At 40.0% G+C, this 17,908-nt stretch overlaps 1 protein-coding gene across 2 annotated transcripts; it reads right to left on the bottom strand.

Moving 5' to 3' along the window:
* Positions 1 to 1,559: 1,559 nt before the first annotated feature.
* On the bottom strand, positions 1,560 to 17,779 carry dennd2c (DENN/MADD domain containing 2C). 2 transcript variants are annotated; one of them, XM_047581902.1, is made up of 19 exons: positions 16,688 to 17,779; positions 12,795 to 13,890; positions 11,553 to 11,677; positions 11,031 to 11,107; positions 10,734 to 10,877; positions 9,745 to 9,823; positions 9,477 to 9,524; positions 8,738 to 8,925; positions 8,101 to 8,210; positions 7,501 to 7,570; positions 6,639 to 6,716; positions 6,138 to 6,278; positions 5,637 to 5,785; positions 4,292 to 4,469; positions 4,069 to 4,110; positions 3,434 to 3,542; positions 3,048 to 3,290; positions 2,326 to 2,412; positions 1,560 to 2,245 (listed from the first exon to the last, which is right to left on the bottom strand). In XM_047581902.1, the coding sequence occupies exons 2-19, from the start codon at positions 13,661 to 13,663 to the stop codon at positions 2,214 to 2,216; spliced, it is 2,769 nt and encodes a 922-aa protein (XP_047437858.1). In that variant the 5' UTR covers positions 13,664 to 13,890; positions 16,688 to 17,779; the 3' UTR covers positions 1,560 to 2,213. The 2 variants fall into 2 exon arrangements, with proteins under 2 accessions (XP_047437858.1, XP_047437867.1); XM_047581911.1 differs by having other exon boundaries at positions 9,477 to 9,521.
* Positions 17,780 to 17,908: the final 129 nt, after the last annotated feature.

Genomic DNA, 17,908 nt, shown 5'->3' with positions numbered 1-17,908 from the left:
CCCTAGATTTATCCCTTAACCTGATCAAAAACAATATCTGATTATACATAGCATAACCTTTCATCTATGAAATTAAACTTAAATAAACAGTTGAAAATAGCAGTGCTTTTCCACCCAGTAAAACTTGTTTTGCTCGATAAGTTTTGCTCTGTGTCTAAATATTAATATTTTTGTTTTGGTAAGTAAATATGAAATACATTACTTGTGACGTTGCAGATGATAAAAAGTTGCTGGACGTCTAAGGAGCACGAGTAGACAGTGCCCCCATGTGGTCACGGCGGCGACATACCGGTTGGACAGCATGTGCTGTTGTGTGGTGTGCAATGATACACTGGGCTTCAGGGTCATGAAAAGTTTTTATTGACCTGGAAAGTGCCTCTCAGGCTGAGCTCCCGCTTCCTGTAAGATCTGCTAACGAAAGGGTACTTCTGAAGAAAAACGGGGAACAGTTGGGCATTTGAGGAGGTGGTGTCGTGGAAGAGTTTTTTTTTTTCCAGCTCAAGAATTCTGCCTGAGAGACAGAGCACAAGGGGAAAAGAATATCTCTCCTCTAAAAGAACCGGTTCTGTAACAATCCTCAATCCCTGCTCTTTCTGGGTGTGTCTTAAAACGTTAAATACACTAATCCTCTGGAGGACTGACAGTGAGCTCACCTTAAAGAGTTTTCACCTTTTATGAAGGGCCCTGACTGGGTGGAGTTGGGGTGTAATGAGTGAAGTAGGGTCAGGGGGAACATGCTGAGGGGTTTTACATAATATTCTGTAAAATGCAAATCAGAGTTAAATTTTTATGCAGTGAACATCGTGCAGTGTGATTATGACCCCGATTTTTTAAAACGGAGATATTCAGTTCAGAGTCAGAGATTCTGACTGAAATATCAACCTTCAGCTAAATTTGACCTTCTCTCTCTTCTCTCTCTCTTTTGCCTTTTTTAAGAAACATCACAATGATTCAAAGCATGCCATCTATGCAGCATGAACCGGAGTTCATTTAGAATAAGCTGAATATTCGTTAGTTAGATCAAGCAACTTGCAGACCATATGAGAGAAGTAAACTCAGAAAATGGCAAAACGATACAATATAAAAGTTTGATAGAGAGACAACTGAATGTATTTTTCCCGCATCAAACTGTCTCCCGGGAGACATCAAACTCAATTTTATATTTCCTTTTTTAGCATGAAAAGCAGACACTTACTGCTTCAGAGAAATCAGTGTCACATTTCCACTTCTATAGACAGTTTCTGATGCTATTATTAATTTCAAGGTGTGCCTTGATTTATTGTTTTTTTGCTCAAGACTACTTTTAACTCCTCACAGCACACATGAACTGTGTTATAATGAATAATCTCACTGTCTTACTCATCCGTTTAAAGTGGTGTTATTTAACAATGGCCTTGAACTTTTATAAGCTGCAGCTTTTCTATGAACTGCAAACTGCTGTGCTCTGAAAGGCCTAGAGTTGTTAAAGTAATTTTATGTAGATCATTACGTCTTCACAGTTGCTGTTGGACTATGCAGTGTTAGTGGATCATGTACACAATCAACAGAACAGCCCAACATTTCATACAGTCCTTGGGAACTTATTTATTTAAAAAGTATGTAGGACACTTCATGCTTTCATACAAAAATATTCCAAATACTGTACATTGGTTCTGACCATGTGCAAAATGTAAAAAAAAAATATATATGTACGGCTCCAGTTAACAGGGAGAAAGTCACAGATAGAAAGTATCAAAGCACACTGATTTGGATGAGATTAACACTTTAAAATGTCTTGAATTAATAAACCTCACCTAAATCTGAAATGCAAACAGAAACTATTCAAAGACTGTACAGCCTGTGCTGAAAGGAATATCATGAGGAGGATATTTACATAAAAATGATTAAAAAACAACAACATTAACAACCCATGCACATAGCCTGTTGAGTACTTACAAGACTGAAATGTAGCCTTAGAGTTAAATATCCTGATCCAAATATATGAAAAGTAAACAAGTTTCCTTTTAAATTGACATTTTGTTGTTTTCACAAACAACTTAAAAATTTTTTCCAGTTTTCATCCAATGAGAAATGCACTGCTGTCAGACATGCAGGCCTGTAACATATTTAAATTCTTCCTGCTCACATTCACATGCTTTACTCCACAATCATTTCTTCTGTCTAATTCAGCAGCGACATAGTCTTTCATTTACAAGCTGAAGTGGAGCTCTTTTTCATTTCATTTGCAGGAGCTTCATCTTGTTTCCTAAATGAAGCAGAATAAAAAAACAGTTAACAGATGAAAACGAACCTTTCAGAGTGAAGATCTGAGAGAGCGACACTCACCCAGTCCTTTAAGAAATCTGTTCACGCCACTTGGCTCAGGTTCAGGGCATGAATCCAGATACTCGGCCACTCTCACTTCAAAGAGACCTGAGAGAAAAAGGAAAACTCTGAGCAATCGACACAGGATATGTGCAGCAGAAAATACTGGCTTAAAACCGTTTCCACTTTAAAGTGTCTTAACACGCTACACAGGCTGCAGAATGTTTTTAATACCTGCGCTGACTTTTTTAATTTGGGTCATATATCTGAGAAATGTCTGGTTTTGTATAATCAAATTAACAATACTAGCACTTCTCCATTTAGCAGATTATTATGTGGAAACATCTGACACCTTTTACGCACATCTTACATAAAATATCTTATTGGTGATGAAACAAGTTGTACAACACAGACAATTTAGTAAAATAAATATGGGTGAATTCCTATTTTTTGTTATTTTTCCTTTTGTGTTTTGCTGTCTGTATTCTTAACATTTGTTGGCAGAGCTTCAAAAGTCAACATTAACAGTTAAACTTAAGTGATGGCTTGAAAGGCAGTGCCGATGAATGATTTTCCCATTTCTTGAATCTTAAGTAATTCCATTCTGTTAGAAGCGACCGTATACTAAGACGTCCACTATCAGTTAAGACCAGTGTTGAGATTACTGTGTCAGAATTACTTCAAGCGCATGGAATTAGAGCAAACAGCCCCACGTGGCAATATAATTAAAGGTTCATAATGACCTCTTCCTCCTCCTTTGCTCAGCTCTTTGTCCTGAATGAAGCCAGCAAACATCTGCGTGTCCATGAAGAGCTGCAAGAACTGGCGGACCCCGCGGGAGGGGTGGGATTTACGGAAGGAGTCGCGCTGGAGTTCCTTGCTTCCGCTGGAGGACTCGACCATGTGGAGAGGATAGTGGCCTACCATCTCCACAAAGAACCGCACAAAGCCCTCTGACACCAGGGAGCTCAGGTCAGCCTGCCGGTCTGGATCGGAACATTTGGATGAAGACAAAAAAATGTGCATATACATTTAGATAATAAATAGATAGATCATAGATTTAAAGAAAGAAACAGATACTGCCTTGATAAACAAAAGGACCTGCGACCTGTGATGTCTGTGGACTGACCTCCGTGTGTGCCTCCGGTGTCTTTTCTCAGGATATCTTCTCTCTCTTCCAGGATCTGCTGTAGTGCTGCTTGCAGTTTACTAGGCAGGATGCAGTCTTCATCACCCAGCTGCCACAACATCAGAGAAAAGGTCAGCAGCAGTCACATGACACCATCTACAAACACACATCTACAGGACCCCTGCTTTTTATGGCTTCTGGAAATAGCTCAGTTACCACTGGACTGACGTTAAATGCTATATTGTATGTACTCCAGCAGGATTTCTCATGTACAGACCACATTATATTTCTACACTTTGTTCTAAGGCAGGTTTAAGGTTAATTTTTATTTGTTTTTTTATTCTGATTGGGCTATTATAGCGACCTTTAGAAGAATACTAGTGTCCATGAAAACATAGCCAACTGAAAAACCTGCAGCTCTGGATCAACCGTCCTGTTTACGTCATGACAGGACTCTGCTCTGGGATAACACCCTACACAGTTTCTGTACTGCTGTGCTTGTGTGTCTAGCATCATTTTCTTTGTCACCTTACAAACACTGTGCATGCCAACAAAGGATAAATGTAGGTGAAGCCATTATTCCCACTGAACTACCACACCTATCATTCCCATCACACACTGATATGTGTACACACCTGAATGACAAACTTGTCTGCACACAGATCCACTATGAGCACCTGAGGAGGCAGTGAGAATAAGGAATGACAGTGAGAGACCGTTTCGCAACAGGAGCTACAAAAAGGTGAGGTACTTTCTCAGTGGAAGTGGCTATACGCAACTAAAATCTGGCACTAAACCACTACACAGATCAATTATTAAATTGCAAATTGGACAGTGATTTTAAAGCATTTTACAGACCTCCTCAATGGGCAGCTCCAGCAGCTGTGGCAGGCAGGGTGCCAGCACCCCGATGAGGAACGGGGTGGGGGAACAGCTAATGTCCAGCATGCTGGCTGGTAACACGGGCACAAAAGTGTGCTGCCAAGTGAACGGGTACAGCAGCGCCAGCGCTGCGTGGCCACATCGAGACAACACACTGCATAGGAGAGAACTCAGGTCACACATGGATCACAGAACTCAAAGGTATCAATCACAGTTCCCTGAAGTCTTCTCCCAAAATGCGACTGATCTACACTAACAGTGTTATTTATATTTATATTTACAATTATTTCTACAGACATTTCTTGTCCCTTTACGGTCAGTTGTCATGTTGAAAATACTTCCTCCACTTCCTACTGATAGGTCAATTTTATAAACTAAACTTTCCTACTCTCTAAGAGTCTGCTGACCTCAGCATTTGTACATAGCGGGCTCATCCTGCCCATTACCTTCTACATTTAAAAAGTGATTGGTCATTCATTTTCTCTAGAGTTTATCTCCTTCTCAGCTGCTGTGGGTATACTCAGCAAAAAGCCAACTTTAAATACAGCTATTTCTTTGCTCTACAAAATCTGACTGTTAGCCAATTGTGTTTTAATTAACCTTCTGAGCCATTTCAGTAAGTTGCTGGGCTACATCTGAACCCCTTAGTTCTTGATGTAAGTACACTGCTGGTCATTAAAGGTGCTAGTTTTCCGTAGCACCTTTAATAATTATATAGTTCTCCATACAATGATGTGCAATCAATCAAACAAGTCACCCAGTATTAGCTGTTTTAGAGGGTCAACTTTACCCTGTAACATTCCTCATACATTTCTCTGGCCAAGTTGTAGTGTATAAAGTGATGTGCAAATGATATTCAGAACTGGAAAAGATACACATATTTTAACAATAATAAATGGTGGCATGTTTTTTAAAGGAGGTCTAAAATAGCTTTGCACAATAATATGGAAATGAACCAATTTCTAAAGCTTAACTCACTTTTAGCGCTCGTGTTGTTTTTTATTTATTTAATTACATTTCATCTCCATTTAGCTTCCATTTCAAAATGTGTGTGATATCCTGTATGTGCTGAACAAGGAGATCTTTATCTTATCATTCACTTATCATTAAACAGGCCACTAGGTCTCTGCCACTGCTTAAAATTTAGAACACCAGCACGCAGGGGTCAAAGTACACACAGATAGATGAGACTCTGTTTGTGATATAATAAAGCATTTTTTAACCTGACATATATCAAGGAAGAGTCTAACTTTACAATTTACAATATTTGCAGTACTCTTTATTTCAGATGCCAGCAGTTTCCGTGTTACCACCTCGGTACCTGAGTTTGTCAGCAATGAAGATGACTCTCCTCTCAAGCAGAAGGGAAGCGAACACTTGCAGGAGTTTACCGACACTGAGACACTGCAGCAGACTGTCAAAGTCCACATGCTCCAGCCTGGAGTCCACCGGTCGACACAGAGTCAGTACCTGTCAATGGAACAAGAAGTTCCATTGAAGTTGGGTTAAGTATGGTTGAAGCCTGCATGCAGGCTTAATTATTTTCATGAGGACTTCCGCTGTATCTGAGCAACAAGTCAAATTTTTATTAGTTATTATGGGAAGGATCGTTATGTCAATTATTGAGTCTATAATAGATAATAACTGAAATGATTGCCGATACACACAGCTGTCCTAACATGAACCCCCCGAAGCTGAAAAGGCCAGCCCTATTGTTTCCACATATGCCCTCAAATTCTGAGTCATTCTGAATCTGCAGATGGGAGTGTTTAGGAGGAACAAAACTACTAATTAACATTTCCTCTTTTGGTTTCAACATTACCTCATTCCCGGAGCCAGGGAGGAAGCTCTTGATGGTGACTGTGCGTCCGGGGGCTGGAAAAGGGGCCTCCATCACGTTACGCATAAAAGGGTAAACCAGAGCTGAGGAAATTTCTCTGCGCCTCTCCACCTCTTCTAGAATCTAGACAAACAGAACCAGATGAAACACTGTGACTCCTGAAGGAACTAGTGTTGATCACAGCCTTGACAATAAGAAAGGAGAAATGACCCCAGTATTCACACTTAACTGTTTGTAAATTTCCCTTGGCCGACTGGAGAATGGGTGAGATGCATTTCTTTTTTGAAAAACACACCCAGTGATTGCTCAGGATTATGTTGTTGTGTAGCCTCATTCAATACTAATACACACAGTTTCGAGGCTGCAGCTTTCACACTCAAGAGGATTAGCACAGAACTCTAGTCACCTGAGCTCCTTTCATCTCTCTATAAAGGTTTCTATTAGCAGAAACAAAGAAGGAGATGTAATGTATGGTTACTTCACCTTTGCAAACAGGTTGAAACAGCCCAGCTTGCTGACAATACAGTGCACCTCAGGGAGTCTCTTCCCCTTTCCACTGGGCTGCAAGATACGGTTTCACAGATCACAAAGATATATTCAACAAAAACACATCAAACACATTTCCAAGCAAAGTACATTTAGGGCTATGATATTAAAAGGCTATTCTCCATTTTAATATCTTTATTAGTCTCCTCAATGTCAGCACTGTAGAGTGGAAAAAGAGTCCAAACTCTAAACTCCTTCTGTTTTTATGACAGCAGCACTACGCTTATCCATCAAGAAAACAAAAGATAACACTCTGTGTTAGATGTGGCCTCTGCCTAAACCATAAACAACTAAACACAGTAGGTCAACGAGACAAACACTAAACTGAATAATAGGACATTATAGAAAATGCCTTTAAACATTATGGCTAGATTACATATTTGAAACAATGTTTTAAAAGCAGTAGACTCGTCAGTGAAAAAAGCCCTAACTGACTATATATATATATACACATAAAATCCTGCATGTTAGATTTCAGATCTAAATTATAAACCCCATAAAAAATACTATAGTGTATGTGTTTATAAAGACAGCCACACTACTTTCACAAAAAAAAATTTAACCCAACCTCTCCTTTTCCTATTTTTAAGAGGTATAAAATGGAGAAAATGATGAAATTCTTTTTGCTCTCCGTCATTGATTCAGAAGTGGTTTATAGTCTGTGATTCACATTTCCACAGAGATGTTGAGTAAGCGGATGGCAGGCTGCCATGTCACCACACACACACACACACACACACACACATAAACACATAAACCGTTGAGTCAATGATTCAGACACAAACACGTCCATACTCACCAGGATCTTACGGCAGTAACAAAACCAGCGGCTGCCGTCCTCTCCAGTCAGCACAAAAGAAAAGGTCTCACTGTAAATATATCACATTAAAGACAAGCAGACGCTGTTAATCTAACTTCCAAAAGATAGGAAACTGTCACAAACATCCTTCCTTGTGTAAAGCATTTGGGTAAAAGGCTAAACATGAAAAATATAATCATGGAAACAAAGAAGCAACATGGTTATTAACAAGTGAAGAGTGTACAAAAAGTAGGTAAATGGGCTGGAATGGAATTTGCACTGACATACATATTAACATTTTAAATACAACAAGGAAGTGTAAGTTGAGATGGTAACCCACATTACATCAATGAACCATACGCAGCAAAAACAAAAAGAATGCCCAAAGCCCCTTAGTATTCACAGATTTAATTAGATCAGATGAAAATGTAATTATCCCTGTGGGGAATCTGAGTTGCTGCAGCAGCAATTTATGGGTTCCAGCTGACAGCTGAGGATATAAATAGGAAACAATGAAATGCATCTGACATTATGCATTTATTGAGAGGGAAGAATCGTTTAGTATGGGGATAAAATATTACCACAGCCGTATAAACTAACCTTGGCATGTGAGCAGAGGGCTTCCAGTCCTGAGAATCGGGGAAACAGAATTTGGGAATCACATTCAGCTGATCCTCAGCTTCTTTGGAGAGCCGGGATGACTTCTCAAACTAAAATACAGACAGACTAAAGTTCAGTACAACAACAGGTCCCCAAATAGCTGCCCAGATGAATTTAACTGCATAATAATTCTCACTGAACAGAAACGGTTTAATAAATAAGTGTAGAAAATTAAGAACTAAACACTGATTCCACCAGAGACAAAACATTTTCTAATAAAGCAATATCTGAATAAAATACGTTATGGAAAACAGCTTCCTTTAGTGACAGCTCTTGACCCACGTCAAACTAGGAAACTTCCTCTTATAGGAAATCCTTTAAATGAATATCTAAAAGACGTTGACTAAAGACAACTGGACTTGTATTCAACGCCTTTTGGATTACCATGACCTGGATGACAGAGAACCTTCACAGACTTTAAATAATTGCTCATTAAAAAAATATCTGTCCTTAATTTTTTCAAACAAGATTAAAATTAAGACAAAAAAGTCACAAATGTGATTCTATTAAAGCAGCAGTATCAAAGTACGGTTGTGCCTATTGCCAGCGTAATGTTACAGTAGAACCACCTCCTAACCATTTTGGGGAACTGTTGTGTAATTTCAGGAGAGTATGTGTTTCCTGAGGAGGCTTTTCTCAGCGACACCACAACAAAGATCTGGAAAAGCTGCTGCTGCTGCAACTGGATCAAGTCTTTTTCCAGGGTGCGGTAGCCTGGCCGACGTTTCAGTGTAGACTGTTTGTAAACTGATCTTCTGGAGCCTCCTAGACACCACACAAAGAGACAATATAATAGTTATTGTCCTGGGACATTTCCCCTGCAGACAGAGAGCCATAGAGATCTTATTAAATGCCACTGGAATGAATAACTGTGCCGTTAATCTGATTACATTAGAGTTGTAGTGATCAATTGCCAACTCTTTTGACAACACTACATTTTCCAGCATTAAGTACATAATGAATTAAGTTAATATTTCTAAGCTGATGCTTGTGTTCGTCATACTGGAAACTGAAGACTTGGGTGTTTTGGACTGACAGTTAGCTGTTGGAATGCAAAATTCTTTCAGTTAAAATTTTCTCTTAGAGGTCATGTGTTACTTAAATGTACAGAAATATGTGAGAAGCACTGGAGGTACAAAACTTTCCTGTTGCTAATAAGCACTTTGAATTCTTTCCTTTTTGGGATCTTCTCTTTTTGCTATGTTTATATTAATATTTATAGATACTACCAGGATATCTCACTTCACATAAGATATGTAAAATGCATACTTTCAAATCGTAGTGACATTACAGACAGACTGACTTGGAGGTGATACCTTTGGTGCTGTCCTCAGGGTCGCTCTCTGTCCCGCTGTTCTCCTCTGCTGATATGATTTAAAGGAGTTAAATTAGGTAAAGGCAGAGGAATGGAAAAGCCATAATCAGATGCAGACAGTCAGCCTTTGTTTCATAATCAGCAGCTTTGCCTACTGCAGCTGGCCTATGTGCATCATCAAAAGCTGGGTATTTCCACCAAGAGGCTCAACTTAATCTCATTGAAGTGTTGATGTGGGTAACATTTGGGAATCTGCAACAGCCTCTCACCTCGCACTAAGACTCCTTGGTTCTTCACTCTCTTCCTCCCTCTCTTGTCGTCAAAGATGGTCTCGATCTTGTTGACATACTGTGCAGTAGAACACAGACACAGGTAATTCTCAGCCCCATAATTGCAGAGTCATTATGGAATCATGATATGACAGCCTCTAAGTACATAGTTATATTGAAGATTTTCATCACTTTTTTCCCTGTCTGTCTTCTTCTGCTAATGCCTGAAACAACACAGTTAAATGTTTGACAGTGGATTTAACTGAGGCTCTATTCTGTGGTTCAACACAGAAACAAGCACATATAGGAAGCTCAACCTTATCTTTAAGAGGAGCACTGTCGGTTCAGGAAGCAAACTTGTATGACTGCACACAGAAAGAAACTAAAGTCACCTCACTAACATAATGGCAGTGTTGCTGAGCAGAATAATTAACTTTAATAGTGCTCACACTTAAAACCAAAGAAATTTAAAGGATAGCCAATTATTTACACGTTTTGTTCAATAAAACAATTTCAGCTAGTATTTTACATTATATGTGTCATATAGTTCAACAAAGACAACCAGTTAAAATGCCATGTAAACAAAAACTTGACCGGCACGTCAAACCTGCTCAGAGGCACAGTGCGGGGTTGTTTTGAAACTACAATCCCTTTCTAGTCACACAGATACGTGTCGAGAAGTCTGTTTTATTACCTTGTCATCAAACTCTTGCCCCGTCCACAATCCTTCCGCAGCCATGGATTGTAAATTCAAATCTACTATGTATGTGCTGTTTGGAGTCGCAACAACCATTCTTACATGTTACTCTACACTTGTCTATCTCTTGCAGCATCCTCTCCTTCCTGCTCAACAAGTCACCACCCACTTTTTTTCTTTCCTTCTCAACCCATTCACTGAATACATACCAGTTTGTTGGTCAACTGTACGGAAATAGAAAATGTCTTCCAGTCACACATAATCATCCCCATACAATGCTTTGTGAATGTACCTGAGATGTCCTGTGTGTTTTTTGTATGCTTGTGCGTCGGGGTGCAGCTGGTTTATCTGCAAGGGTTGTAGATTTGGACGCTGTTAATACCTTCCTTTCTGCTTTGCCCGTATAGACGTGCAATGTTTGGGGTTTAGGAGGCAACTGGAAGATGAGAAATGTTAAGTTAGCCCTCGGTTTTAGATAATCACACAGTATCAGACTAAAAGACTTCCTTCTTTCTGCCTTACAATCTCAAGTTAGACAAGTCAATGACAAATACTCTTCTACTCTAAATGGGAGACATACTTCCTTTACCTTTGGGACGTGTTGCCTTGAAATAGGAAGACACGTGGGAGACAGCTTGACATCCTCATAGGGGCTATCGCTGGTCACTGGAGGAAGTCAGAGTGATGGGAAAGATGACATAGGGTGTTTAATAAAGCCTGAGATCACCTGAATGAACAGCACCTTAGTCACGTTTCTTTAATTGGATAGTTCAGGGAGAGAAACATAAATTCATGCTACATTTAAAAAGAAAATGCAACATATAATGAATAATTTAAACACTGCATCATTATTAGCATTATTTTTTTAATCCCAGCAACCGTACATCTGCAATAAACCATGAACAGGAAACAGCTCCTTATGAGCTAATCACTCAAATCTCCTTAAAAGGCACCGCTATGGCAATACATTAAATATTATTTGATGTATTGGAGCTGTACAACAACGCTGACTTCATGTCTTTGCAACAAAATCAGAGCTAAATTAACAGCCAGACTAATCAAAAGTGTCCCAATGTCTCCTTCAACATATTTGATGGGCAGCTCAACTTACACACGATATCCTCGTAAATGTTGTCATCAGAGTAGGCATGGTAAATACCCGAGTGTCTGGCCTCGTCTCCCAGCGTGCCTCGCTGCACTGTGAGACGCGCCGCATCCTCATACTCAAAGGACTTCCTGCAACAGGGAGGGAAGGGAAGGCAGTAAAGAAAGGCTGCTGCTGTCCTAAAGATAGCCAACATACTACGAGCTCTATTGTCTCCTGATGTCCCACCACAAAAGACAGTGAAAATGTAGAGTGACAAATAGTCATGGAAGGACATGGCTGATAGTATGCCACAGAGGGTGTTTGGTGAGGACAATTTCATTTTACATGCTTTAGTTGCTTCTCTACACAGGACATGAGTACAGAAACAGTGGGTACAGCTCAGCAAAGAAGCAAAAACTACTACAAAATTCAGGTTAAGTATGATGCAACACCTTGCCAGGATGAGGTATTTCATAATGAACAAGAGTGAATGACAGCTAATGTCTTCCTCTAGAGCAGGTAAACAAGGAGTCATGTGCAAATATGTGTGACAGGACAGCAAGTCTGTCAAGATACCAAATTATTGATACGTCAATTCAATTTAACGTGTCAAGACAACACTCAGCCACAATAAGCAGTTTTAAAAGGCTGTTTCACAGTACTGAATAAGACAGTAAAGGCAACTTAAAAGAAGGAACTAAGAGACAGGCAAACGCTGGATTCCCCCTTCATTCTTAAAATTTTCTTGATGATTCACTTTAAAGATACCATCACACTAATGGGGAAGTGTATATTAAAACAGATTTGAGCAACTTGTATTAGTCCGGACTATACCCTGTGTGTTTAGTTTCCACTTATAGAGTAGCATATGTGTATTTCACTAATATCCCAAACATTTAGTTAGCATCATTTTTACTCAGCAATATACAGGTCACTCTTTAGGCACAGACAGCTAAACTAATAGAGTCTAATATTGCAAATATTTACAAGAATTTAAATGTTTCTATTATTCTGCTCAACACATTTATAAAAATTGGGGTGGACAAAATAACAGAAACACTTCTGTTTACAATATAACCAACATCCTAAAATAAAACTGCACATTTTAAATGTAATTTATTTTTTAATGTGAGCCAAATAAACCATTTAACATTTCTTGGAATTATTTGGTTTAGCGCTGCAGTGCAATCTCATTTGCTGCTATATTCGACTGCAGTGGTTTTATTTATTTATTATTTCTTTCTTTCTTTTAAAGCATTGCCTCACCTGTTCTTTTTATGCCTTGAAAGTCCTTCAGCTTTTGTAACTGGACACGGAGGAGGTGGGAAGTTAGGAGGCTGAGCTACCCTCCTGTTCCTCACGTTGGAGTGGTTGTTATGAGGCGATCTACTGTCCCACTGCACTGTGTGCCCCGTGCTGTTGTTGTTGTTGGCTCCCCGATACTGGAATGTTCGCTGAGGTTTGGGAGGGGGTTGAGGTTCACCTGAAGAATCCCTGCCTTTTTCCCAGAGCAGTCGGTCTCCCTCAAGCTTTCGCCAGAAACCCCGTGAAGTGTAGAAGTTTCCAGCGGGCATGTTGTCTTCTTGGTCATCCGTTGAGAGAGGTAGAGATTTAGAGACTGATTCAATATCCAAGATGCGTCCCATTTTTTCACCATTGGCAGTAATGTTTTGTTTCACTGCAGAGATTACGGCATTTGCCTCAGTTTTGGAAGGTTTTCCCGGTGATGTGGTTGAAAATTCAGTGGCAGATTTCTGCAGAGGTTCTGACTTCCTACCAACCACGCTGTGCCCGATTTGTGCTGGGGATTCCCGAAAATCTAACCCAAAGTTCTTTGCTTTGGAGAGGCTGGATTTTGCCTGTAGCCCTCCTCTTGAAACCTCGTTGAAACATCTGTTGTCCAGGAGGTCTCCAGACAGAGTTCGGAATACACACGGAGGGTGCGCTCTCACTCCAGCATCCTGGTTGTTGCCCTGTTGACTACGACCTTCCCACTGGGAGATCTTCTCCCTGATGTTGCCAAGAGAAGGTGGCCTCCCAGGCTGCCGCTCCTGCCAGGCAGAGGTGGCCTCTTTCTGCAAACGGTCAACCTCACCAGCCCCCCGCCTGCCCTGCTCCAGTCTCAGAGCCAGCATGATGAGAGGGGGCAAGTTTCAGCCAACCCTCAGTTCTCCATAACGGAATGCATCACGGACTTCCTTGCAAAGATGAAAGCAAAAATCCACAGATTCAGGTATTAATTAATCCACAAATGACCATCTGAAGCAAGGGCGCCACAAGGTTTACGGTTGCTTCCTTTATCTCTTCACGGGCCTTCTTGTGCTAGTAGAGTCCCATTTCTCCCACTCATTTTGTAAACAACCTACAAAGAAGACAAGGGTGAAATTACTCTTCACTGCACTTAAAAACAAGTCCAGACAGCACACTGCAGGGTCAAGGGGATAGTGAGGGAGAACAAGAAGGAACAGTTCCTTTTGAAACGGAACACATCCCAAGTTGTGTACAAGGTGTAGGCAGAGACAGAGAGAAGGTCAGGAAGGGCAAGCTCCTGTCTACTTTTTGGTTTCCAAAAATAAACCTAGTAAGAGTAAAGGAAGACAGTGACAGGAACAAGTTTACAACAGTCTTCTGCTGCTCTGTGCCTGTGTTTTGAGCTGCTCCCACTCTCGTCTAGCCCCAGGGGAATTCTATGTCGCTGTCATCTTAAACCCGGTAGCTGGCCAAATACAAAATGCCAGTGATACAGCAAAGCTACGGATCTAATTGAATCCTTTTGCTATACTGCCTGGGGGGCATTTAAGTGATTTCAAAGACATACTACTGTGTGAACGAATGGATGGGTCGAATGCAGAGAAGGAATTTCCCCATGAGGGATCAATAAAGGAATAATTATTATTATTATTATTTACAGGCTAGACAACACAAGTAACTCAAGGAATACATAAAGAGTCAGTTGATAATGGAAAACATTTTAACCACACCTATGTACTCTGTGCAAGAGGCGCTCTACAGCGCTTCAGAGTTATTTATCTGCACATGAGAAGAAAGAGACTACAGAGTTTGATTAACCAAGGACTCTGGTATATGTATGATATAAAACTATGAAGTAAGATACTGGTACATCTGATCTAGAATACTGAAACAGTAACAGATCGCATATAAACACTGCCTCCACCCTGACTCATATTGCCTGAGAACACATCAGTGTTACTTTATACTGTTGTACAACAACAGCTTGCTGGAACCAAACCACTGGGACACGTTGCACATTAGGACAGAGGCTGAGAGGATCATGGTAAAATTCCACCGCATACTTCATAATCATAATAACTACGAGCAGCATTCCTGCAGACCTGTACAAGAGTGGAGGGCGGTGGGAATAGATTTAACTAGAGACAGTCGGTCAGTCACTCTTGCAAGTGACGCCTTTGTTTTGGTTTGACCTAAATCAAAATGTACGTTTGCTCTGGAATGCTGTTCCATCTCCTGCCAGACCCAGCAATGACAATGCGACTCCCGAACTGACCCACTTGCATTATTTGTCTGCGTGCGGTATGGTGCACAGGAAGGCATGAGTTGCGTTTCCTGAGCTGCAGGAAGAAGGATCAGCAAACTGTCCATAATTATGGTGCGGAGAGTTTTTCACCCCATTGCAACCGCTGATTTGAGCTATGTTTAGATCAGCTATATTCAAACCTTGTGATGGTAATCAAATTTTGAAATACGATAAATCCAGAAATATATCAGCCACTGGATAGTTACGGTTACTTTTGCAAACACATCTAAAAAGTACCAGGTGTCCCTTTTATATTGCATGCGGTTCAAATCAAAAGTTGTTGTTGCCAGAGAAGCAAACTGCTGGTATATTAAGTAACAAAGCCAGAGGGCAAAATGAACTTCATTCATCGGCCTTTATGAGGCCGCCACTCAGCTGGGAAGAGAGGCATCTGCCCTGCACAGGTATTTATTTTTTTTTAGTGAAACTCACTGAGTCATCCACGCAGAAACCAGACAAGGGGGACATGTGAAGCTGAAGCACCCCGTCATCACTAGGCAACTAAATTAAGCCTAATTGCACCTTCAAAACCACCACAACACGCCCTCAGAAGAGATCTGCGGCGTGACAGAACATGTAGTGGGTGAGGTATTGTAACGGCCGTGGTTTGTCGTCAACAGTGACAGTTAACGTTTAAATAAAAGAAAAATGCAGGTTTGTTACACGTCAGGATTAACCAAGATTAAGCGTGTTAAAATGAATGATCACCAGCAGCCACAACAGTTTCTGTGCATCCGGCAGGCTCAGCTCCAGTAAATGTGGGATGGACCACTTTAACATAACAAGGTCCCCCGATCAGAGTAGCCTGTAGATGTTTGTTAACATCCCTCAGCAGAAGATGGGTCCAAAAAATCTGTCAGAAATTTCAGACTGATTTTGAGGATACAATGCATGCATTGCACCAAAGATGACCTAACGTGCAGTCTGTCATGCATTAACTCAACTGTTCTTCCTATATTTTGCAACACCTGCAGATAATTTCCATACAGCAGCCCTTAGCATCGAGGTCCAACGGCCTGTGTCATCTAAAATAGATGTTTTATTGCAGGTTATGCAGTTTAATGTGTGCAAATTAGATAGATTGGGAGAAAAACAGAGAAGTCTAAGTAGAAAATATGAACAACAACATAAACAACATTCTGTTGTTGTTCTCGCAACGAGTACATAGAAAAGAAATCACAGACTCTTAACGGTTGTTGACTGCAGGAAGACCAATACTGGAACAACCCTTTGAATGTCTATAACGATGAAGAAAAGGCGTTTTAATTTACTGAATGCACGCCGAATATAACATAATTACTTACAGATATAGAAATAGAATTAATACTTGTATCAAAATGTACCTGCAGTTTAATTAAAATAATTTCAGTCTTAAATTGCCTAATTTTAATAGAGTCTGGCGTAGACTTATCTCTTTAAGAAGAAACCACGAGTACGGATGAGCTCCACATCTTACAGGAAGCCGCTGGGTAACGTTAATCAATAAAAGTGATGAAATATAACAGTTTAGCTAAAGTTAACTTCTGCAACGGATCTGCAATAGATATAAGAACAAAATACCACATGGGCAGATGCTTTCATAGCAACATGTCTCATTACTTACCACAGAAGTTTGAAATCATTGGTAACGCTCGTGCTATTTCCCAGTTTCCTTTCGATAAAATGAAAAACTGAGATAAAATCCTCTGGGTTCCATCGTTGTATCTGGAGAGGTCTGCCGTACGAAAAACGTTAACGGACTAATGTTGATTAGGAAAAAAACAGCCTGCACACCGTTAGTGGGAGCCGGGTAGTAAAGAGAGGATTTAATGGGGTGTAAACACGTATCACTTATCCTTTCAAGTACACAGAATCACAGCAATACAGAAAGTGTCCAAAGAGTTGAAGAAGAGTTGCTAAAACTGAACACTCCTCGCCCTCCGTGTGGGGACAATTAAAATGTGAAGTCAGGCAGAAATAAAATGACTTCCGGTTGCAATTTTCGAAATAAAACCCATAAGCATGAGCGTGACATTTTGCGATATTTATCAGAGGATAATCGAATTTCCTGGGAGAACTTAATGATATTTATAGTTTTCTTTATTTTTTATTTTGACCTTATGCGTTTTATTCTTTCGGGCACTTTCAAGTTTCGATTACAAATCATGCAGATTTTAAAGACAGGTAGGCTACATGTTTGTTTAAAATGGTGACCAATTAATCCTTTACATGCTTGAATCCAATAAATATTATACCATCTGAGGTCTACACACACAATTCACATACAGTATTATGTGAATTGTTTTGTAACGACTTTTTAAAAAAAAAAAAAAAAAAAAAAAAAAAAAACAGGCAATTTACTATACTATTCACTCTTTTCCCGGTTTTACTCTGTGTGTTTCTGTTGAGCTTGACGCAGTTTTTCCTGTGAGAAAGATCCCCCAGTAGGGAAGACGTCATCACATCCATGATCACATCAACTCCTGCAGTTGTCATCGAATAAATATTGTTGTCTTCAAGTGCACTGGGAAATATAGATACTGGAGATACACCTGTGAACCCATACGTTAAATAACTGTATGTGATGTTTTGATTCATTACGATTGGAGGAACTTCCTGCTATATTTGTTCTCTTTAGGCATGACTTTCAAGTAGATCTCACTGTTCACTTGCTCAACAAGATTAAACTCTATCCTGTAAAGTTCTGACTTCAGAAATCTTTCATAACAGATGCACATTTTTCTATTTTAATTCTGCTGATATTACACAATGTCTGCATGTCTATCGTCGGATATCCATCATTAAACTACTCATGGTACAGGAATACACAGGACGCACAATATGA

Source organism: Mugil cephalus, chromosome 1 (assembly GCF_022458985.1).
Source record: "Mugil cephalus isolate CIBA_MC_2020 chromosome 1, CIBA_Mcephalus_1.1, whole genome shotgun sequence".
Lineage (NCBI taxonomy): Eukaryota > Metazoa > Chordata > Actinopteri > Mugiliformes > Mugilidae > Mugil > Mugil cephalus.
The sequence above is the reverse complement of the archived record's forward strand: the minus strand, read 5'-3'. Positions and strand labels throughout refer to the sequence as shown.